At 34.0% G+C, this 24,085-nt stretch overlaps 2 protein-coding genes across 5 annotated transcripts in view; one reads left to right on the top strand and one right to left on the bottom strand.

The window, feature by feature from the left end:
- The window catches only part of LOC141542936 (olfactory receptor-like protein OLF3), a 207,317-nt gene that overhangs the window by 89,066 nt on the left and 94,166 nt on the right, over positions 1-24,085 (top strand). The window lies entirely within an intron of this gene.
- Positions 17,296-18,510, bottom strand: LOC141545220 (olfactory receptor 10AC1-like). Its single transcript, XM_074272243.1, has one exon. The coding sequence runs from the start codon at positions 18,508-18,510 to the stop codon at positions 17,557-17,559; it is 954 nt and encodes a 317-aa protein (XP_074128344.1). The 3' UTR covers positions 17,296-17,556.

Genomic DNA, 24,085 nt, shown 5'->3' with positions numbered 1-24,085 from the left:
ATTATTACAATGGCATATATCAAATCAATTCAATAATCACTTATTAGGCTGTTACTCTGTATGAAACATTATGTTATGTGCTGGAGCAAAAAAGCCTCTGCACTCAAGAACCTCACGGTTTTATACAAACAGAATGGGAGGAATGCAATTATTGAAAACTAGGTTACAATCAATGTATTATGAAGTTAACAAATTATAAAGACATATGTAAAAAAATTAGAAATAATTTCCCCTTTTTTGGAACTTAATATCAGTTTGCAGTGTTCTTACATTCTTTTCATGTTATATTTCATTTATGGTTACTTGTGTGGGGAGGCATGTCAAGGAGGATATGAGTGCAGGGGCCATGTCTTGATCACACATATCTTCTTTGGCACCCAGGAACTTATTGTTAAATATTTTTGGGATGAATGACTGAACAAACATTGTAAGGTGACTCAAAATTATGCCTTCTGAAGGGAATGACAAGAAGCTTAAGTGGTGATGTGATAAATATCTTTAAATATTTGATGGGTCATCTCCTGGGAAAAGTTTAGACATTTTGTGTGGCTAAGATATTAGCTCTATGGCCAATATGTGAAAATTATAAGAAGGCTACTTTTAGATAAATGTAATAGCTAAGCATTTTCTAGTATCTAGAACTATCTGAAAATATCATGTTTTCCATTACTGAAAACAGTTAACTAGAGAATTCATGGTTATCCACTAGGGATATTAAAGAAGAGTTTCTATTTGGGTTAGAAGAGATTGAACTAGATGACCTTTAAAATACTTTCCAGGTTAAGATTCTCTTATTCCATTATGCTTTCATGTCAGATATCTTAAGTAAAACCAATCTTCTACCATACAATAAATATAATTGTTGTAAATAACATATTGTAGGATTTTGGCTTTTAAATCATCATGCTCTCCATTTCTGTTTTATGGGAGAGTTCATCCCATTCAAATACACAGTTAAAATTACTGTCTGTGCTTCCTGCAGTCTTTTTTTTTTTTTCTAAGTTAAACTTTTCTCTCTCCTTTCACCCTTTCTATTCTTACTAGTGTTTTCTTTCTGACCACCATCTCCCTCAATCTGTCCTCCCTTTTTTCAGTCCCCTTTCTTATCTTTTTCTTCTGCACTCACTTCTATTAACCTTCTCTTTTGCTTTTCCCTTTCTCCTCCTTTTTCCGAATAGGTTGACAAATTTCTATCCAAACTTAATATATATGATCTTCCCTCTTTGAGACAAATATAATCAGATTGAGGTTGAAACATTGCTCATCCCCTTCCCTTTCTTTCTTCAACTGTAATAGATCTTTTGCGCCCCTTCATGTGACACAATTTACCCAATTTTACCTCTCCTTTCCTCTTCTCCCAGTACAATCCCTTTTCTACCCCTAAATTCTTTTTTATATTATTACATTAAACTCACCTTATGCCTACACCATCTACCTCTTCCAGCAGTTCTCAAAGAGTTACATGTATCTTCTTCCAATATAGGAATGTAAACATTTTAACCTTTAAAAATAACATAGGTTTTTTTTCCCTTCCCTTTTTATCTTCCTATACTTTTCTTGAGTCTTATATTTGATGATTAAATTTTCTATTCAGCTCTGTTTTTTTCATCAAAAAATGATTGGAAATCCCTTATTTCATTGAATGTCCATTTTTTCCTGTGAAAGATAATGCTCAGTTTTGCTGGGTAGTTGATTCTTGGTTGTAATCCAAACTCCTTTGCCTTCTGGAATATCATATTCCATGCCCTTTTATGCTTTAAAGTAGAAGCTTCTAAGTCCTCGGTAATCCTGATTGTGGCTCCTCTATATTTGAATTGTTTCTTTCTGCCTGCTTTCAATATTTTCCCCTTGATATGATAAATCTAGAATTTAGCTACCAATGTTCTTTGGAGTTTTCATTTTGGGATCTCTTTTAGCAGGTGATCGGTGTATCCTTTCAATGACTATTTTACCTCTACTTCTATGATATTAGTAAAGTTTTCCTTGACGAATTATTGATAGATGTTGTCCTGGCTCTTTCTTTTTTTTTTTTTCCATTGTGACTTTCAGGTAGTCCAAATATTGAACTTACATTTTCTCATCTGAATCTATTTTCCAGGTCAGTTGTTTTTCCATTGAGGTATTTTATATTTTCTTCTATTTTTTTTCCTTTTTAAATTTATATATATATATATATATATATATATATATATTTATTTATTTATTTATTTTACTGATTTTTGGAGTTTCATTGAGTCCTTCTTTTCCATTTGTGCAATTATAATTTGTATTGAATTATTTTCTTCACTTTTTTAAACCTCTTTTTGGTTAGCCAATTGTACTTTTAAAGGAGTTATTTTGTTGATTTGATTTTTTTCCCCCCATTTCACCAATTTTGTTTTCTAAGGAGTCGTTTTCTATTTCCATTTCACCATGTCTATTTTTAAAGAAGTTATTTTCTTCAGTATATTTATTTTTCAGTTCATCAAAATTTTTTTTAAAGAATTGTTTTCTTTAGTCAGTTTTGTTTCCTTTTCCAAATTCTCCTCACAAAGCTCTCATTTCTTTTCCCCATTTTTCTTTTAGCTCTCTTTTAAGATCATTTTTGAACTTTTAAAAAAGGGCCTTTTGAGTTAGAGACCAATTCATGTCCCCCACTGAAGCTTGCTCTGAAAGCATTTTATTTTCACTGTTTTCTTCAGGATTTGTTTTCTGTTCTTCCCTGTCTCTATAATAGTTTTCTATGGTCAGAACTCTTCCTCCCCCCCTCATTTTTAAGGCTTCTAGGGCGTAAGGGAGATTGTCCTGAGAGCTTCAGAGTGATAGGAGCTTCTCACTACTGGTGGTGCTATAGGCTTCTCCACTATGCTGGTGGGGTTCACAGGCTTGTTATTTGTCTTCTGTAGTTGCTAATTAGCTAGTTTACTAATCCACTGGCCTTCTGAAGCAGAGTAGCCACTACTGCTTTATTTTAGATAAGAGCCTTCCACTAGATTCCCTGCATTGCATGCTGTTCCTCCTTGCCCAATTGAAACAGACCTTTCTTGATGTCCTTCCAAAATATCTTGAAAAAATATCACACTCTGAATGTTTGTGGGTTCTGTCACTTCACAATCTGTTCACAGGCTTGATCTAAGGTTGATTCTGAGGGAAGCCAGGAAGAACTCAGGCAAAGTTCTGTCTACTCCCTGCCATCTTGACTCATTCCTTGGAACTCAAATTTTAAAAACACATGTAAAAAAAGTTTTTACATGCAGCTGGGAAAAATAAAATATTAAAAAAGATAAAAGCCCAGATAGAATTCTCAGATCTTTGAAAGTGATCTCCTCTAGTGAAACAAAATTGTTGGCCCAAGGTATTAACCATCTCTTTCCCAACAGGCCAGCTTCAGACCCTTAAAAAAAAAAAAAAAAAAGCCAGGCTAATTTTTCTGTATCTGCTCAGAGAATTTTGTCATCAATAGGTTATTTTTGCCAGTATTTTTCTTCAGGTTCTTCAGACTGATGTTGCTGTTTCTTGAAAACTTGGATGAAAAACTCCCTTGCCAAAGGCTTCCTGCTGCTGATAGGAAGAGAGAGCAGGATGAAGTATCTATTTCCCTGGGAGATACTCAGCACATAGATATTGCTGATTTCTTGTTGAATATAATTATGAGCTTCCTTTTCTTTTGATTCATATTTCCATCCTTCTTATATACAATGGAGTTATACCTAGATAAATGATCTTGAAACTACAAAATCCATGCTGAAGAGGATTTCTAGTGCTGATGAAAGTTTTTCAGTATGTCTCAAATATATGGTGTCTTAAATTAATACTCCTCACTCTTCTCCCTCCCCCCCAGAAATTAGATGATAGTAAAAATTTAACAGGTTGAAGATTATGAGAAGGGATATCCAAGGTATGGTGTCACAAGTGTGCCTAGACCTAAGGAAAGTCATATATCAGGGATGGAACTCTTTTAAGAAATTATTTTTTAATTTTAAAAATAATTTCATTAAATCATCCCCAAATATCTCTATTTTTTAAAATTATCATTTAAATTATTATTTGAGTTCCCAGTTCTTTCCCTCTCCCATTCCACTTTGAGAAGGCAAGCAATTTGATATCAATTATACATGTAGTCATGCAAAAATATTTTCACATTAACCTTGTTACAAAGGAAAAAATGAACAAAATAAAACAATAAAAATAAAGACAGTATTGAAAATTATGCTTTGATTTTCATTCAGATGTCATCAGTTCTCTCACTGAAGATGGAGAGCAATTTCAGAAAGTTCTTCTTAAGGCAATCAGATATAACTTGTGATGGTAAAAGTATTGGGATTATTGGAGATAATATTGTGGAAAATTGGAATATTGAAAAGATGACCTTGAAGAGATACTTTTTGTATGTTTCTAATATTGTCAATACGGAATCTGGCTGAATGAACATTTGGGAAACTTGACAACTTTGACTCAGTTCTCTATTTTGTTAATGTAAGCATTTAGTACTGCTTTCACTGTGTGCCATAAGTGTCTGTCTATTTCTCTGTCTATCCATATATCTAGTTGTCTTTGTATCTATCTAGAAAAAGATGAATATATATATATGTCAATGTAATGTACATATACATATATAAGTACATTATAGAATGATGATATATTACATCATTCTGTGTGTGTTGTGTGTGTGTGTGTGGCACGCACACACAAATGAACATACATATAATTTGGATGGAAAATGGTGATTCATCAGACTTTCACTGAAAATATCTTTTGAATATATTCAATCTCTTTTTCTCTAATTGGTTTCATTAAGCCATATTAACTTATTTATTTCCCCAAAAAATACATGTTAAAGCAATTTAAAAACATGTTTTTAAAGTTTTGAGTTTCAGATTCTATCCTACCCTCTTCCCTGAAATAATAAACAAACTGATATAGTTTGTACATGTGCAATTCTGTAAAACAACAACAAAAATATTCATATCAGTCATTTTGCACAAGAAAGCTCTAATAAACAAAAAGAATGAAAAAAGGTGAGTGAAAAATAGTTCTTCAGTTTTTATTCAGACAGTATCAGTTCTTTCAAGTCAGGAGGATCTGAGTTCAAATTTGGCCTCAACTACTCTTGTGTAGATAAAGAATTGAAAAGGGGATATCCATCAACAGGGAAATGACTAAAGAAATTGTAGTATGTGATTATGATAGAATACAAGTGTCTTATAAGAAGCAATGAACAGGATACTCTCAAATAAACAAGGAAATATTTTTACAAGGTCATAGAAAGTAAAATATACTAAGTACAAAGTAGCAATAATATTGTAAGATGATTAGCCATGAAAAATTTGGCTATTTTCAGCAGCACAATGATCCTAGAAAACTTTGAAGGATTTATGATGAAAAATTCTATCTATGCTCAAAGAAAGAACTGATTGTTGATTGAAGTATACTTTTTTAAACTTTGTTTTTAGTGAGGGTGTTTTTTGGGAGGGAGTGGTATATGTTTTATTTCACATTATTCTTATGGAAATATTTTGCATGACTTTACATGTGCCTTCTCAATGGTGGGGAGGGGAGTTTGAGGAGGCAGGAAGGGAAGAATCTGAGACTCAAAATTTTAAAAACAAATGTTAAAAACTGTTTTGCAAATAATTGAGGGAGTTAAAATACAAAATCCTAAGGAAAAAAATAATGGACAGTAAAATGGTAGATAAAAAATTTTTTTTGGAAACTAAATAACATAATCCAAAGAAAGAATTAGGGTAAAGAACAAAGCATAATAATAATAATTTCATTAAAGAAAATTACAACAATGAGACAGTATACCAAAATTTATGACATGTGATAAAAGCAGTACTAATGCTTACATTAACAAAATAGAGAACTGAGTCAAATTTATAAGAATATGTCATTCCCAAAGTGATAAATGGTCAGAGAATATGAAAATTATTTTCAAATAGAGAAATTAAAGGAATTTATGGTCATGTGATAAATGGTTTAAATCACTATTGATTAGAGAAATGTAAATTAAGATGACTGAGATATCACAGCTTGGCAAAGATAGCAAGAAAAGATAATGATAAATATTGGAGGGGATGTGGGAAAAGTGGGACACTAATGCATTGTTGGTGGGGTTGTGAACAGATTCAGTCATTCTGGAGAGTAATTTGGAATTATGCCCAAAGAGCTTTAAAAGTGTGCATACCTTTTACTCTAGCAATCTCTGTACTAGGTGTATATCCCAAAGAAATCACAAAAGAAGAAAGAGGACACACTTGTACAAAATTGTTTCTAGCAATTCTCTTTATAGTGGCAAGGAATTGGAAATTGAGGGAATGATTATCAATGGGGGAATGACTGAATAAATTATGGTATATGAAAGTAATGGGATATTGTTATTCTATAGAAATGTGGAATGAGATGATTTCAGAAAAGTCTGAGAAGACTTACATGAACTCATGTTGAGTGAAATGAGCAGAATCAGGAGAACATTAAGCATAGTAACGTAAGATTACATGATGATCAAAATCAAAAAATGATCAAAATATCAAATATTTTTAAAAGTATCATACAAGTATAACCCTATCAACTTGCTTGTTGTCTTGGGAAGCGGTGAGGAAAGGGAAGGAAATAGAAAAGGGAGGCTGTTGATAGTTTCAAAAAACATTTCCACAGAAAATAATTTTGATCAAAGATATTCAAACCAATAGACAACTGATATAACATCAAGTTGATAAGTGGTCAAATGCTAATAATAGGCAGTTTTTCAAAGAAGAAATTCAAACTTCCAATTTTCCCACCCAGTTACACAAGACTAGGTTTAAACAATGCAGTAAAATTGTTGTGACCCTGGATATCTTAGAATCAGCCAGAATCAGGATAAGCAAAAGTCTTTATTCTTGGTCTTTTGAGGTTGCCATCAGGGGATTAGATCTAGCAATCTCCACACCTCCTTCCTCTCTCTCCACCACCAAAAGAATGATCCTCCCTGTCCTACTCTATCCTCTCATCTTTCTCTTTTCCTTCTTTGTCCATATATTTTATTCTTTGTAATGCCAGAGAAATTGAGACAAGACAGAGATTTTGGTTTTTAATATTTTAATTGTGGAGAGCTTTGACTAGTTGGCTGGATGAGACTCTTGTGTTAAAGTACCCAGAATCCAGAAATTAATTCCAGGGACTTTTATAGGGCTCCAACTATCAGGGAAACAAAGGCAAGGAGCAAGAAACATTTAGTAAGTCATAATTTCAGGAAGGACCATAAATTCTGATAAATTGAGAGTGAAGAAAATGGTCAAGCAGGAGACAGGAAGTCTGGGTCAGGAAAGATAGAGGGTGCTATCTAGGTATCTGAGATAAATAATCTGGAGTTTTATGACTCTTTGGAATGGCCAGAGCTCCACAGCCCTAATTCTCTAAAACCAAATTGGTTACTTTGGTGACAAGGGTGTGTGTGTGTGTGTGTGTGTGTGTGTGTGTGTGTGTGTGAGAAACATAGTATACTAACTCAGGGAAACTCAGATATTATAATTTAGAGAAACTAATGCAGGGAAAATGAGGTGGGAAAACTCAGGTATTTCTTCTCTAATAAATTTCATAGCCTAATAAAGATAATTGTTTTTATGAGTTACAATTATTATCTTCTCATGTAAACAGTTTAATCTTTGAATAATACAATTTTTTACTTTCCTCTTTACTTTTTTTATGCTTATAATTGAGTTGTATTTGAAGACTGAATTTCCTGTTCAGCTCTGGTGTTTTCATCAGAAATGGTTGAAATCCTCCTATTTCATTTAATATCTATATTTTCTTCTGAAAGATTATGCTCAATTTTGATGGGTAGTTGATTCTTAGTTGCAATCCAAACTCTTTTGCTGTCTGGGTTATTTTATTCTTAGACCCTCTTATCCTTTAATGTAGAGGCTGATAAGTCTTATGGAATATACTTAGTGTAGTTCCTTGATATTTGAATTTTTTTCCTAGGCTTTTTGCAGTATTTTCTCTTTGATTTGAAGTTCTGAAATTAAGTTCAATATTCCTTAGAATTTTTATTTTATTTTTGGGCCTTTTTCAGGAGGTACTTGGTGAATTCTTTCAAATTACTAATCTAGTCTCTGGTTCTATGATATCAGAGAAATTTTCCTTGATAATTCTTGAAAAATGCTGGCTGGATTATTATTATTATTATTTTTTGATCCTGATTTTCAGGTAAAATAATAATTTTAAAATTATCTCTTCTGGATCTATTTTCTAGGTCCTTGTTTTGTCAATGAAGTAATTTCCCCTTGTTTTATCATTATTTTGATTTTGTTTCACTGATTATTGATATCTCATGGAGTCATTAGCTTCCTTTTGCCCAATTCCAATTTTTAAGGATAATTTTCTTCAGTTAACTTTTATACATCTTTCTACATTTAGCTAATTTGTCCTTTTAAAGGAGTTGTTTTCTTTAGCAGATTTCTTTCTTTCTTTCTTTTTTTAATAGTTTTTCTTTACCAGATATATGCATGGGTAATTTTACAACACTGACAATTGCCAAACCTTTTGTTCTAATTTTTTTCCCCTCCTTCACCACCCCCGTATGGCAGGTTGACCAATACATGTTAAAGATGTTAAAGTATAAATTAAATACAATATATGTATACATGTCCAAACATTTGTTTTGCTCTACAAAAAGAATTGGACTTTGAAATAGTGTACAATTAACCTGTGAAGAATATCCAAAATGCAGGTGGACAAAAATAGAGGGATTGGGAATTCTATGTAGTGGTTCATAGTCATTTCCCAGAGTTCTTTCACTGGATGTAGCTGGTTCTGTTCATAACTGCTCTATTGGAATTGATTTGATTCATCTCATTGTTGAAAATGGCCACATCCATCAGAATTGATCATCATATAGTATTGTTGTTTAAGTATATAAGGATGTCCTGGTCCTGTTCATTTCACTCCGTATCAGTTCATGTAAGTATCTTCCAGGCCTTTCTGAAATCATTTCTTACAGAACAATAATATTCCATAATATTCATATGCCACAATTTATTCAGCCATTCTCCAGTTGATGGGCATCTACTCAGTTTCCAGTTTCTGGCCACTACAAAGAGGGCTGCAACAAGCATTCTTGCACATACAGGTCCCTTTCCCTTCTTTAAAATCTCTTTGGGATATAAGCCCAGTGTTAACATTGCTGGATCAAAAGGTATGAAAAGTTTGAGAACTTTTTGAGCATAGTTCCAAATCACTCTCCAGAATGGCTGGATGTAGTCAATGTATCAACAATGTATCAGTGTCCCAGTTTTCCCACATCCCCAACATTCTGCATTATCTTTCCTTGTCATTCTAGCCAATCTAACAAGTATGTGGTGGTATCTCAAAGTTGTCTTAATTTGCATTCCTCTGATTAATAATGACTTGGAGCATCTTTTCATATGGCTAGAAATAGTTTCAATTTCTTCATCTGAGAATTGGCTGTTCATATCCTTTGACCATTTATCAATTGGAGAATGGCTTGATTTCTTATAAATTAGAGTCAATTCTCTTTATATTTTGGAAATGACACCTTTATCAGAACCTTTGACTGTAAAAATGTTTTCCTAGTTTATTGTTTCCCTTCTAATCTTATCTGTATTAGTTTTGTTTGTACAAAAACTTTTCAATTTGATATAATCAAAGTTTTCTACTTTGTGATCAATAATGATCTCTAGTTCTTCTTTGGACATACATTCATTTCTCTTCCACAGGTCTGAGAGATAAAGTATCCTATGTTCCTCTAATTTATTTATAATCTCATTCTTTATGCCTAAGTGATGAACCCATTTTTTGTGTTATATCAGTAAAATCAAATTATACATGTGGTCTTCATGTATATCCACAACAGAAATATAATTCTCAAGAGTTCCTTTTACCTTTTTCTGCTTCTCTTGAGACCTATGGTTGGAAATCAAATTTTTTGTTTACATCTGTTTTTTTCCTTAGAAACAAATGGTATTCATCTGTTTCATTAAATGTCCATCTTCTTCCATGGAAGAAAATGCTAAACTTAGATGGGTAGTTTATTTTTGGCTGCATTCCAAGTTCTTCTGCCTTTTGGAATATCAGATTCCAGGCCCTTCAATCCTTTAATGTAGAGGCAGCCAGATCTTGAGTGACCCTTATTGTGGCACCTCAGTATTTGAATTGTTTTTTTCTGGCTGCCTGTAATATTTTTTCCTTAGTCTGATAGTTCTGAAATTTGGCCACAATATTCCATGGAGTTTTGTTTTTGTTTTTGTTTTTTTAGGGTCTTTTTCAGAATGTTTGATGAATTCTTTCAATGCCTATTTTCCCTTCTGATTCTATTACATCTGGGCAGTTCTCTTTGATGATTTCCTGTAAAATAGTATCTAGGCTATTTTTTTCATCATAATTTTCGGGAAGTCCAATAATCCTTAGATTATCTCTCCTAGATCTATTTTCCAGGTCTGTTATTTTGCCAAGTAGATATTTGACATTTTTCTCCAATTTTTCATTTTTTTGGTTTTGCTTTACTGATTCTTGGTGTCTCAATGAATCATTCATTTCTATTTGTTTAGTTCTGATTTTTAATGAGTTATTTTCTTCATTAGCTTTTTTTACTTCTTTTTGTATATGCCCAATTGAGTTTTTAAATGAGTTGTTTTGCTCTATGGAATTTTTTTCCATTTCACTAACTTTGTTTTTAGTGAGTTATTTTATTTTTCCAGTTCACAAATCCTACTTTCCTGTGATTTCTTTACCTTTTCCAATTCCCTAATTCTGTTTCCCTGTACTTCCTGTGAATTCTTTACCTTTTCCAATTCACATTTCTAGAAGTTGTTTACCTTTTCCAATTCACATTTCAGGAGGTTGTTACTCTCTTGAATAACTTCTCTTTCCTTTCCCCATTTTTCTTCTAACTCTCTTTTGAGATTTTTAATAGTCTCTTCTAGGAGAGCGTTATTTGAGTTGTTGTCTGGAGGCTGTTTGCTATTAGTCTCCTCGGAGTTGGAAAACCCGCTCTCTTTCTATATAGAAGTTATCAACCATCCTCTTCATTTTTTTACTCTTTTTTTTTTTTTTAAGTTTTTAGGCTCTGCTTTCAGGGCATGGAGGTTACCAGCTTCCTCTGCAGAGCAAGGATGGATATATGGATAGTAGCTTTCCTTTCAATGGGTTGCAAGGAGTGGCCAAGCTGTGGGAATGTTCTGGGAGTGCTCTGGGAAGAGCTCCACATGGAAATGACTAGGCCTGGGTAACAAGGGCAGGGCTGTGTAAGTGCCCTATAAGGAACCATGCTGTGAGAATTAGCAACAGCCTTGGGTCTAGAGGTTAAGCAGAAAAAAGTATCACTGCCCCCCCACAAACATCTGCTTTGAGTATTAGCAGTCACTCTATCCCTCACTGCACCAGAAGTATCTCTGCCTGGGGAGTGCAATCAGGGTAGGGAAATTCCAGTACCCCAGGTTGAGCCCCCCACTGTGTAGATGAGAGGCTGTCACGGGCTGTGCCCCTGCCCCCCAACAAAAGCCCCTAGCTGCAGAATGCTGTGAAGATCTGTGTTATGGTCTGCACTGAATCACTTCTGGTCCTGAGTGGGCACAGCCAGTTCTTCTCAGACTCTGGCATCCCTCAGAGTACCTTCTACCTTAGGCGCTAATTTCTCTGCTGGTCCACTACTCTGTGTCCAAAGCAAAGCATTCAGGCTATGGCAGAGAGCTCTATGTAAATCTTCCAACCGCAGAGGCTGCCCCCACTCCCAGTTCTATCCTTGCCTGTACTATTCTGTTCCCACCATTCAGGACAAACCTTTTCTGGTGATATTCCAGATTATCTTCGGCTAGTGAGTTGTTGTATTTCAAATCTTAGTGAACCTTACTAGTCTAGCACTATTTTTGAGACTGATTTTAAAAATTGGTGATGAGGATGTGAGAGGAGCTCAGAATCTCGCTTGTGCCTTCTCCACCATCTTGTCTCCACCCCTAGCAGATATTTTTTCCATTTGATCAATTGTATTTTTAAGCAATTGTTTTCTTCATTTAATGTAGTCTTATAAATTTGGCTCAGTTATTTATATATCTGAAAAATGAAGCCTTTATCAGAAATGCTTCCTCTAAAGATTGTTTCCTAGATCTCTGATTTTCCTCTCATCTTGATTGTATTAATTTGTGTAAAATCTTTTCAATTTAATATAATTAACATCTATTTTCCATTTCATAATTCTATTTCATTTGTTCATAAATTCTTCTCTTCTCCATAGAACTGACATATAGACTATTCCTTGACCTTTTAATTTGCTTATGATATCACTCTTTATGTCTAATCATGTACCAGTTTTAATCTTGTCTTGCCATACAGTGAAGAGACTGGATTATACCTAGTTTGTGACCTGTTGCTTACTAGTTTTTCCAGTAATTTTTGTCAAATAGTGAGTTCTTAACCTATAGGCGGGGTCTTTGGGTTTATCAAACACTAGGTTACTATGTCTTGTACACTTATGCTGTTTCACAGTTCCGCAACTCTATTTCTTAGCCAACACCAGATAGTTTTATGATTACCACATTATAATATGCTTTGAAATCTGGCATAGTTAGGCCATCTTTCTTTGCATTTTCCTTCTATTAATTCCTTGATTTTTTCTTCTTCCAGATAAACTTTGTTATTTTTCTAGATCTATTAAATAATTTTTGGCAGTTTGATTGGTGTGGCATTAAATTAATAAATTTAGGTAGCATTGACATTTTTATTATATTGGCTCAACCTACCCATAAATAATTGATATTTTCCCAATTATTTAGGTCTGATTTTATTTGTGCATAAAGTATTTTGTAATTGTGCTCATAGCCTTACAGGAAGGCTCTCAAAACTTTTATATGATTTCCATATATATTTAGTGGAATTTCTTTTTCTATCTCTTGCTGCTGAATTTTATTGGAAATGATTCATGTGGGTTAATTTATATCCTGCAACTCTGCTAAAGTTGTTAATTATTTCAACTAATATTTTAGTTGATTCTCTAGGATCTTCTAAGTATATTATCATTTTGCCTGAAAATGTAATAGTTTTGGTTCCTCGTTGCCTATATTAATACCTAAATTTTTATTTTCCTTTTCTTTTTTTTGTAGCTAACATTTTCTAGCACATTATTGGATAATTGTTGTCATAATGAGCATACACGCTACATTTTTTATTTTTTTTTCTTGTTGGGAAGCCTTCTAGCTTATCCCCTTTACAGATAATGCTTGCTGATTGTTTAGGAAGATACTGATTATCGTTTTAAGGAATTCTTCATTTATGCCTATGCTCTTTCATGCTTTTAATAAGAACAAATACTGTATTTTGTCCAAAGTCTTTTCAACATCTGTCATAATTATATGATTTCTTTTGGTTTTCTTATTGATATGATCATGTATACTGACAGTTTTCCTAATATTGAACCAACTTTGCATTGCTATTATAAATGTCACCTATTTGTAAAATATGATCCTTATATTATTTATTATAATTATTATATTATTTCCATGGTAGTTTTTATTTAATTTTTTTTCACCAATATTCATTGGTGATCTTTTTCTGCTTTAGCTTTTCCTTGTTTAGGTTTTAATATTATATTTGTGTAATAATGAATAGTTGGTAGGATTCCTTTTTTGTCTATTTTTTTCAAATAGTTATAAATTATAGTGTTAGAATTAAATGATATTGAAATGAATTCACTTGTGAATCCACCTGCCCATGGAGATTTTTTTCTTAAGAGAGTTCATCGATGGCTCATTCATTTCTTTTTTTAAGGGGTTATTTAGTTATTCCATTTCTTCATCTGTTAATCTGGGCAATTTCTATTTTTGTAAATATTCATTGATTTTTCTCATATTGTCAGATTTATTGGCACAAATTTGGGCATAATATTTCATAATGATTGGTTTCATTTCCTCTTTATTGATGGTGAATTTACCCTTTATATTTTTGATACTCTATATTTGATTTTCTTCTTTCTCTTTAAAATTAAATTAACCAATGACTTATCTAACTTAAAAAAATTAAACTAATTCTGACTTTCATTTATTAACTCAATAGTTTTTTTTATTTTCAATTTTATTAATTTCAGCTTTGGTTTTTAGGATTTCAATTTGATGATGAGATAGGGATTTAAATTTTTTTCTAGTTTTATTTAGTTGTATGCATAATTGACCTGCTAAGACTGGCTGATTAGAGCATTTATAATGATAATGAAGATGTGACAGCATTCTCAAATCTTTAGCCTAAGTGAATTCACAGGTTGTACTAACAGCAATTTGCCTCAAAAAGTTTTCTCAAAAAGTGGTGTCTCTCCTTCTGTCTTTTTCTCTCTCTAAAATATAGCAATATAATTATCATGTATATTATATAGATATATAATTTTCATTCTATTATTATATGATGTTTACATACATATTTCCCTATATATATAGCATATAAACACATCTGTCTCTTTCTATGTATATATATATATATATATATATATATATATATATATATACACATATATAATCTTTCTTTCTCATCTGTTTCTTTACTGCATTCATGTTTAAATAGTTTTTCTTTTTTTTTCCTTCTTCTTCTTTTTTTTTTTTTTTTAAAGTATATGTCTTTCTTCTGTCTCTTTGGTTCTTTTCTTTTCCTTCTCTCCATTCATTTCTCATTACCAAGGTTCCCTTTCAAAAAATCACACTAAATCAAAACACCTGATCTTTAAAGGACCAAAATGTAGACCTGAATTTTAATTGCTAATGTTTATGTTTAATTTCTAACGCTTTGAATTCTGTTCTAATTCCTTGTCTAAGTCATATGTATCATTCAAGTTATAGCTTGAGTTTTCTTTGTTCAGAAAACCTATCTTAATTATGTTGACCTATATTCATGTCTTATCTGAACATATAAAGCTATAATCTGATTTTTTCTGAACCTCCTTTTCTCTGTCTATAGCCCATGGGGGGGAAAAAAGATCCTGGGTAAAGTAGAATACTCTAAAACATCTTTTCGGTGTTCTACTGCATTGCACTTTATTTTTATTTATTTTTTGTAAGAAAATTGGGGTTAAGTAATTTGCCCAAAATCATGAAGTTAGTAAATGTCAAGTGTCTGAGGTTGGATTTCAATTCAGATCCTCCTGACTCTGGGTCTGGTGGTCTATCCACTCTGCCACTTAGCTGCTCCTGTACTATACTTTAACAAAAGAGAGATAGAAAGCTCATCATAGCTAAATATAATATTATCTGCTGTAGAATTTGATAGTTGTTTTTTTTCTTTCACTGGAGCATATTGAAATCATGTTTTAGATTCTTCCTTGTCTCTCCTCTTTTACTGACAATTGATTTAGTTTTGATCCATGACAGCAGTTTGTGAAATTTCAATCTATATTGAATTGAAACTGGGTCAGCACTTTGAAGAATTTTTAACTAATTTCAATGCCTATACTTGCTGCTTAATTATCAATGTGTATAATTTTGCTGTGCTTTCCTGCAAGGATTTTTTTGAACTTATCTAACTTTTTTCCTTTCCTGCTCTATATAGTTAAGTCTGGTTTCCAACCTACTCTTGCAAACCATCAAAAGCTAACAGAAAGGCAACTATGGTAAAGGGATAAAGTCTTGAATAAAAAAGGTAGAAGTTTGGTCATACTAGATTAGATTAGGGTTTTTTTTTACCCTGCTAACAAATGAGGTAGCTGCTATCTGTAGTTGGAACAATGGTTGCATTGAAGTTCTATTATATCTGATGTTCCTTATTATAATGTCCTTATAGATCAGAATGAGATAGTAACCCTTTCTTGTATATTTTGAAATATTTAAGACTTTATCAGGAACTGTTTATCTTGCTAATAAAATATATTACCTCAATATGCCCTTTATTTCCTCCTGGAATCTAAGTTAATTTGCACAGATTTGATTACAACACTAGGATCAACCTCATTGGTTATTGATTACTTTTTTATATTTATTATAACTCCATGTTAATCTTTGAGCTTTGGATCTCTGTCCAAAAAAAAAAAAAAAAAAAAAAAAAAAAGGACCGGTATTTATTGACAATTGATCAGAGCCAAGATATTCTTAAGATTTTGGAGAAAATTTCATTTTAGAACCCAATGGAGATTACTATCAATTTGTGGAGTGGTAATTTTCAGTATACATTTCTGCTAATTTTTGAATTATTCCTTTATATTTCTTGAAATATTCACTAAATATACAACTTGAATCCTTTCCAATCAATGTATTTTATTTCCACATATTCATGGCTTCTGGTTTCAAGTTTGTGTATTGGACCAATTCTCTGGCAAACTGAATTTGAACTTGTCAATATTGTCAGATAAAGAGATACTAGTAATATATCTATGAAATTCATGGCCCTCAGAGAATGGACTAATTCTAAGGCCTCTTGTTGCTGTGACCTAAAGAGCAAGGAATCAAAAATTTGGAGCTGGAAGGGATATGGGAAATCATTCAGCTCAATTCCCTCATCTTGTAGATATTTTTACAGAGAGACTGTGACTTGTCCAAGGTCAAATAACTAGCATGTGACAGTACCAGGATATGAACCTGGGTGCTCTCCCTTCACATTTAGTCTTCTTTTCTTTAAAGTGTTCTGCCACTCTGGGCTACTTTCCTTCATTGTGGTCCCAGAGCCTTGTAATGGGAACCAAGCAAAGTGTATGGGCAGGGTGGAATTCAACTCGGGATCCCCTGAACCTTAACGATTCTGGAATTGGTAGGCATTTTCAATAGAGGATTAAAAAAAAGCTGACTAAAACAGAAAGAAGTATGCTAAAAAACTCAGGGCTGTCCTGGACTCAGTCCAATACTGTCTATCACTACCAGAATCCAATTTTAGCATACATCTGGAAGGAATTATTCCTCCCTCTACCATTAGGTAAATATAGCAAATTTAGTGAATAAGCAGTGAGGAACGAAATCTCCAAAAAATTGGATTCAGCCTATTTCAGCCCCAGGAGTTAAGGGAACAGAACTTCAAGGAAGAGAAAATAACACAATTGTGAGGTAGGTCTTTTCACCTTGATAGTCTTAAGCTCTCACAAAGTGCACCTTTCATTCAGTTTGAAGGTGAGGCTTTAAGGACTTGAAGACCAATTGGTATACATCACTTACATATAAAAAATCTAACTCAGAAAACTTATCTCCTCCAGGAAAGCTGGGCTCACTCAACTCACCTCCTTCCATTGTCTATCCTAATTTTCCTTCACTTCCCCACCCCTGCTGTTCCCTGCCTGCTCCCACATATGTTCTTTTAATAGGAATATAATGGGTCTGAGCTAAGTCATTTGCACATTTTAGACTTTTAAGTAGTTCTTGTGTGTATCTGTGTGTGTATGTATAAATACATATATGTGTGTATGTCCTATTTCTTTAATGTAAGGAGAAATCTTAGGGATTGAGTCTTCTCCATTATTCAGCAGTAAATTTTCTGGGAAGGGATAATTGAGTCCATTCCTTTCCCAGTCCTGAACACTAAGTGCTATTGTTTAAATGAGAGAGCAAGACTGGAAGAAGGACAATGTCTTCATCTCCCCCACTCCAGGATCTATTGCTTCTCCTTAGATTGGGAGGACACAGGTCACCCGTGGCCATCTCCTTTCAAACTCAGTACCCTGTGTATGGCTGTGGTGACTTCTCGATTGCGGAAACTGTAGATGAGTGGGTAGAGGAGGGGTGTCACATTAGTATATACAAGTGCCAGCGTTCGGTCCCGCTTCGGGGCATAGCTGGTCTTAGGCCGTGCATACATGAAGGAAGCGCAGCCATAGTGCAGTAGGGTAACTGCCAAGTGGGAGACGCACGTGGATGCAGCCTTCCTGCGGCCTCCAGATGAATGCAGACGTCGCAGGGCACCCACGATGGCACCGTAGGAAGTCAGAATCAGGAAAGAGGGCACCAGTAATAATATAATGCAGGCCCCCAGGAAGGGAAGTTCCTCCACATAGCTCCTGGTACAGGCAAGGTGCAGTAGGGCAGTGACATCACAGAAGAAGTGAATCAACAGGTGGGAACCACAAAAAGGCATTCGAAAGATAGCTGCTGTGAGAAACAGGGAGACCACCAGTCCCCCCAGACAGCAGCTTATAGCCAGCTTCCCACAGAGCCCTGAAGTCATCAAAACAGGGTAACGTAGAGGGTGGCAGATGGCCACATAGCGGTCATAGGCCATAGCTGCCAGCAGGAAGCACTCGGCTCCTCCAAGGGCCACAAACATCTGCATTTGCACTGCACAGCCCACAAAGGAGATGGGGCTGCCCCTCTCCTGGGCCCTGGCCAGGTCGGCCAGGCAGCGGGGCACTACTACCAGTGTGTAGCAGAGCTCAATAGCTGACAGCTGGCACAGGAAGAGCAGCATTGGGGGGCGAGAGGTCACTGAGGCCACAGACACAAGGATGATCAGGTTTCCACTCAGGGTGGCCAGATGTATGATTAACAGAAGCACAAAGAGGAAAGGCTGTAGGCGAGGAAATTCAGAAAAGCCTTGCAGATAGAAGCCAGGAGACATCTCTGTGCCATTCCATGTACCCTCCATGTACTGCAGCTAGTAGCAGAGGTGCCTATGGGGAAAGAGGAAGATGTCAATTTGGAGAACATGGTCAGTGTAAACATCACTGGACTTGGAGTTAAATGACTTGGACTTGAATCCTTGCTCTGCCTCTTAGAAGCTATGTGACATTGGACAAGTTACTTGTCCCTAGACTTCAGTTTCCACATCTGTAAAGTGAGAGAGGTTTTATCAAATGTTTTCTAAGACCCATTCTAGCTCTAAATCTAGTGATGTTGGGAGAAGGGAAGAAGAATGAGGGCAGATTTATAGGACAAATTTCCTGAGAAAAAAACACTGAATATATGGCAATTTAATGTGAGGAAGTGTGGTAGAGTAGAAAGAGCCTCCAAATCTGAAGTCTGACCCTTACTAGCTATATGACCATGGCAAATCATTTAATTTTCTTGATTCTTAATTCATCTGTAAAAGAGAGATGATGGATGGTAAATAGCTAGCACAAAGCACTTTATATACCATCTGACCCTTACAACAACCTTGTTGAAATGGGTATTGTGATTATTTCCACTTCATAGTTAAGTAAAGTGAGTCACAAAGAAGTATGTATGTGGCTTACCCAAGGTGACAGAGAAAGCATGTCAGGATTTAACCTGACTCCAACGCCAACACTTACTGTATCAGCTACCTGCTTACTTAATAACAAACATCCACTTATCTCAAAGATTTTTTGACTTCAAGTGCTATGTAAAGTGAATTTCTCCTATGAAAGCTTTCTAGATTTAGTATTAAAGCCATTGGATTTGAATCAAAGGATTTAGTCTGCAGTTCCCTTGATAATACTTAGCTGTGTAGTCCCTTCCAACAGTAGGTTTCGGAGCCTTCACTTCATTCTACTTATACAAAATAAACTCGTGGCTCATTTCCTCAATTTACTCCCCACCCACCCATTTTCATTACCTTATCCTTGCCTTTTCCCTAAATATAACTCTGACTTGTGCAAATATTTCATGATTCATTCATGTTCTGGGTTGACATTTCTGCTTATTTTGTGCTGCATGTTTGTGGTTAGCAATTCAAAGATCATGGGTCATATTTCTGTTTATTCCTTCTAATTCCTACCTTTTGATTCAGGACTGAGCTATTCTTTTTTGTAAGTTTTGTTTTTCTCATCCTAGAATCCCAGAAATTTAGGTCGATAAGTTCATCTAATTCAATCCCTGCCTCTTCCCCCTCCCCCTCCCATTTCACAGATGAAGAAATAGTAGACTTGGGTCACATGTTACTTAAGTGTCAAGCGAAGATTAAAACCCAGGTCTTCTGCTTGATTACTAGCCCAGAATTCTTTCAATGACCAGAAGTCTACATGATGAATTGGGAATATTATCAGTATTCCTGATTATCTTAATTTAGAATCATACTATATATATATATATATATACTTTATATAATTAAAATTTTCATAATATATTATTTATAATATTAAATTAAAATAACAATTTAATAGTTTCAGGCAATGGTGATAAAAATTTGGAATATATATGTATATATATGTTTGTATATAACTTTCAAATCATCCATCTATTCCAAATTTGACAGATAAAAATATTATTTTTGTAGGGACTGAGTCATTTAATATGAGAATATCAGAACTAGAAGGTACCTTTGACAGACACCACACTTTGCAACTCATGACTGAACAAGAATTGTCTTGATGATATTATTGACAAGTGATTCTATATCCTCAATTAAAACCTTCCAATGACAAGGAAATTACTATTTATTCTATTTTCATGTAACATTTGAAGAATCCTGACAGTATTATAGGTAGGCTATATTGGGCATAAATGCCTGGTTAGAAAAAAAACCATCATGTAAAAGTAATATAATTTTGGCCAGTTTAAAAAAAAAAAAAAAAGGATTTTAAAAATGTGTTTGTTATTGAAGGTAGTGATACATAGACCCAGAAAAACAAAGTTGTGAATTTTGTTCACTGTCCTTTATACCAAGACCAATAATTTCCTTCCCCTTATCCATTTTAATTGGATTTATGATTTATTAAATTTACTAATTATTATTATGAATTATTTATCTATTAAAGTGATGTGAGAAATGCAATCTGCCCATTAAGTTAGCAAATCATAGAAACCTAGGATGATAGGTTTGGAAGGGCCCTTAGAGATCTTTTGTTTCAATTCTCTATCTGATGTAGAGAATCCTTTCTATAGCATTTTCCTGATAGTTGGTTGTCCTGTCTGCTTGAAGACTTCTGAGAATGATTATCTCAGAATGTAATTGGGCAGCCTATATCATTTTAGATAGTTCTAATTGTTATAAAGTTTTTTTCCCCTTCCATTGAACTGAAATCTGCCTCTCTCTAACTTCCACTCATTGCTCTTAGTAAACAAATACATTCTTTCTTTCTTATAGCCATCTTTTAAATGTTGAGGACAATTATTTTATCTACTTGGTTTAATCTTCTTCAGGCCAAACATCACACGTTTCTTCAACAGATTCCCATATAGCATAATCTTGAGGCTCTTTACCATGTTGATAACACTCCTATACCCTCACTTTTCCATTTTTCTGGCTTATCAATTTTCTCCCTAAAATTTCCTTCCCAAAACTGAACCCATTACTTAAGATGTGGTCTGACCAGAACAGAGTTCAACAAGATAATCATTTCTTTTTTTCTATATACAGAATACACTAGAGTGATCAGTAAGATCAAGAGATGGTAATAATATAAACAATAATATCATGTAATTTAATGATCAGAAGACTTTTGTAAGTCCAGAAATTGTTTTAGAGCTACATAAAACCACATAGCAAAAAAAAGACCCCCCCAAAAAAACCCCCAAACAAACCCACAACTATATAATTATACTAACTAAATAATGGGACAGAAGACTGTTTTCCTTTTCCTGTTTACATTTCTTATCTTTAAAACATTGGGGCGTGGTTATTGATAAGCAATAAGATCATATTGTTATTTAATGTTCTCTATCCTTAAAGAGTGAGGACAGTCATTTTCAAATACTAAGAATTAAAACCATTAATTGATACATTCCCTTTCTAGTCAGAGAAACTTCAGAAGGATAGGAATACTGACTTAATTCCTTCCCTATATCATATATTATTAAAGTCATCTTCCTTTTCATTATGAAGCATAAAGTTAGGAGATAATTCTCCACAACTTCCAGTTGTGCCCTATGTGCCCCTTTCTCTTATACCTTCTAGGTCCATATACGCAGGTTTTGCAGATGAAGAAAGAACATGACTCCCATCATGTTCTTTCTTCATCTGCAAAACCTGCATATATGGACCTAGAAATACTCTATAGATATGCAATGTGTTCAGTCATTTTCACTTACATCCAACTCTTGACCTCATTTGGAATTTTCTTGGCAAAGATACTGGAGTGTTTTCCATTTCCTTCTCTAGCTCATTTTGCAGTTCAGAAACTGAAGTAAACAGGGCTAAATAATTTGGTCAGGGTCACACAGTTAGTAAGTGTCGGAAGCCAAATTCACACTCAGAAGATGAGTCTTCAGGCTCAGTACTCTATTCTTTGTGCCACCTCACTGACCCAACTATACTTAGAACAAAATATAGTAGTTATAATAATGAAATCCATCACAAATGTAGTGACTAGAGAGCTTCCCAGAGATCCAAGAATTAAATTCAAGATAAATTGTGAAGCCCAACCAGGAATACATTGTATACAATAATAGCAAGAATGTACAATAATCAACTATGAAAGGCTTGGTTCTTCTCAGTTGTTCAATAAAGCAATCTCAATAGACTTTGGATAGAAAATGCGATCTATATCCAGAAAAAGAACTAAGGAGACTTAATGTAAATTGACACAATGCTGTGCTTCTTTTTTCTATTAAAAAAAAATTCTCCCATGGTTTTTTCCCTTTTTCTCTGACTCTTCTCTTCCAATATGATTTATAAAGCAATATGTGTTTAAAAAAAAAAAATAAACATACTGCAATAAAAAACCAAATAAAAACCCAAGATAAATTGTGGTCATATGTTTTTCCCTTGGTAAGTCACTTAAACTCTCAGTGTCCCAGGCAATACTCTAAAACTCTAAATGGTAAATCAGGTTGGTTGATAGAGGAAGTTCCTCACTGGAAGCTTCATATACAAATCTGGTATTAAAAATAACAACAACAACAAAATAATAAAACCTTTTGTTTCTGCATTTTTGCTTAAGCATTAAGACATGAATGCTTCTTTCTCTTATAGATTGTCAGTTTGCTTAGTTTGTAAGTAAGACCCACCCTACAATTCTCAGAACCTCTCTACAGAACATTTTTGGAATGGGGGTAAAAGTGACCATTGACCTCCTGACACTTAGGTAAGCAATTTCATCCACAAGATGGTTTTTTTAAGACTCAGAAACACTTATTTTGATGATTTATTGACAACTTGTTTCATAATTGTGACTAAGAATACTGGGTACAATTATTACCATTTCATATAGTTTTTTTCAAAAATCACCAAAGGAATAGGAACCCAGTGGAGAGGAAAGCAAAAATTCAGCATATTCTCCACTGTTTTCTTTTTTTTTTTTCCTAGAGGGAACTTTTTGCACAATCATTACTATGTGTTCCTACAATTCTCTAGCTGAATTTTTACCTTTGGTATATTTAAAGAAAGACTTTCCAGGACCAGCAGGGCTTTTAAAATATATATTTCCCCACCACAGCAAAGGAGAAGAATTAGCTTCAAAGAAACAGCATAAAACTCAACATCAGAAATTTTTGGCAGGGAGATTGTTTCTGTTCCAAAAAACAAAAGAGTAACCTCATTGCTTTTAAGTGCAAAAATCACTGTCCTATCACATTTTAATAAATATTCTAGACACTAGCTCTCTTATGCTGAAAAACATCATCATCTTTTCTATAAAGAACAATTCACTGCAGTTGACCAAACATTTATGAAACCTCTTTCCAAAGATGGAAAATGGTATAGTCCAATTCCTCTAGGGAGTTATAATCAAACACATATTTTATTTTCAAACTGCCTTTGAGGTAACATTTTTATTTCCCTTCCACTAAATACTTTTAGTAAAAATTTGTGCTACGGGGCCAGATGGTATCATTATTAGTCTTGAAGGTTCTCCTTCATAATAATGATGTCAGAAAATTGTTCACTTTTCCTGCAATTGGGTGCAGTGATTATTAGGTGCCAGAAACATGGTAAATAAGTAGGCAACCAGGAGGAGTGAAGACACTCAGGATATCATTTATGCAATTAAAACATCTTTATCGTGTTTAAACTTGTATAGTCATCTGATTAGGATATTGGGTTTCAATATACTTGTGCCCCAAACTGGATCACAAAGACAGAAGTAACAGAATCAGGGAGGAATGAGTTCATCTGGAATGTCATTTCTTTAATCTGGGGGAGAGTTAGCAAGAAATTTCTTTTAGTTAAGGTGTTCTGTGGAAAAGCATCTTTCTGTTCTGCTCCATTGCCTTTCCCAAATATGAGCAACAGCAGAGAGGTGAAGAAATTCAATGTAATCAATACAGGATTAGTCTGAAACAGTATAGTTCATTGGAAAGAACAGCACTGTGCATCGGGAGTC

The sequence above is a fragment of the Sminthopsis crassicaudata genome, chromosome 5 (assembly GCF_048593235.1).
Source record: "Sminthopsis crassicaudata isolate SCR6 chromosome 5, ASM4859323v1, whole genome shotgun sequence".
NCBI classification, from domain to species: Eukaryota; Metazoa; Chordata; class Mammalia; order Dasyuromorphia; family Dasyuridae; genus Sminthopsis; species Sminthopsis crassicaudata.
This window is presented reverse-complemented; position numbering and strand designations above follow the sequence as displayed.

What these genes read in the sequence shown, in the direction of transcription:
- LOC141545220 (XM_074272243.1), bottom strand. Translation starts at nt 18,510, where the DNA reads ATGGAGGGTACATGGAATGGCACAGAGATGTCTCCTGGCTTCTATCTG.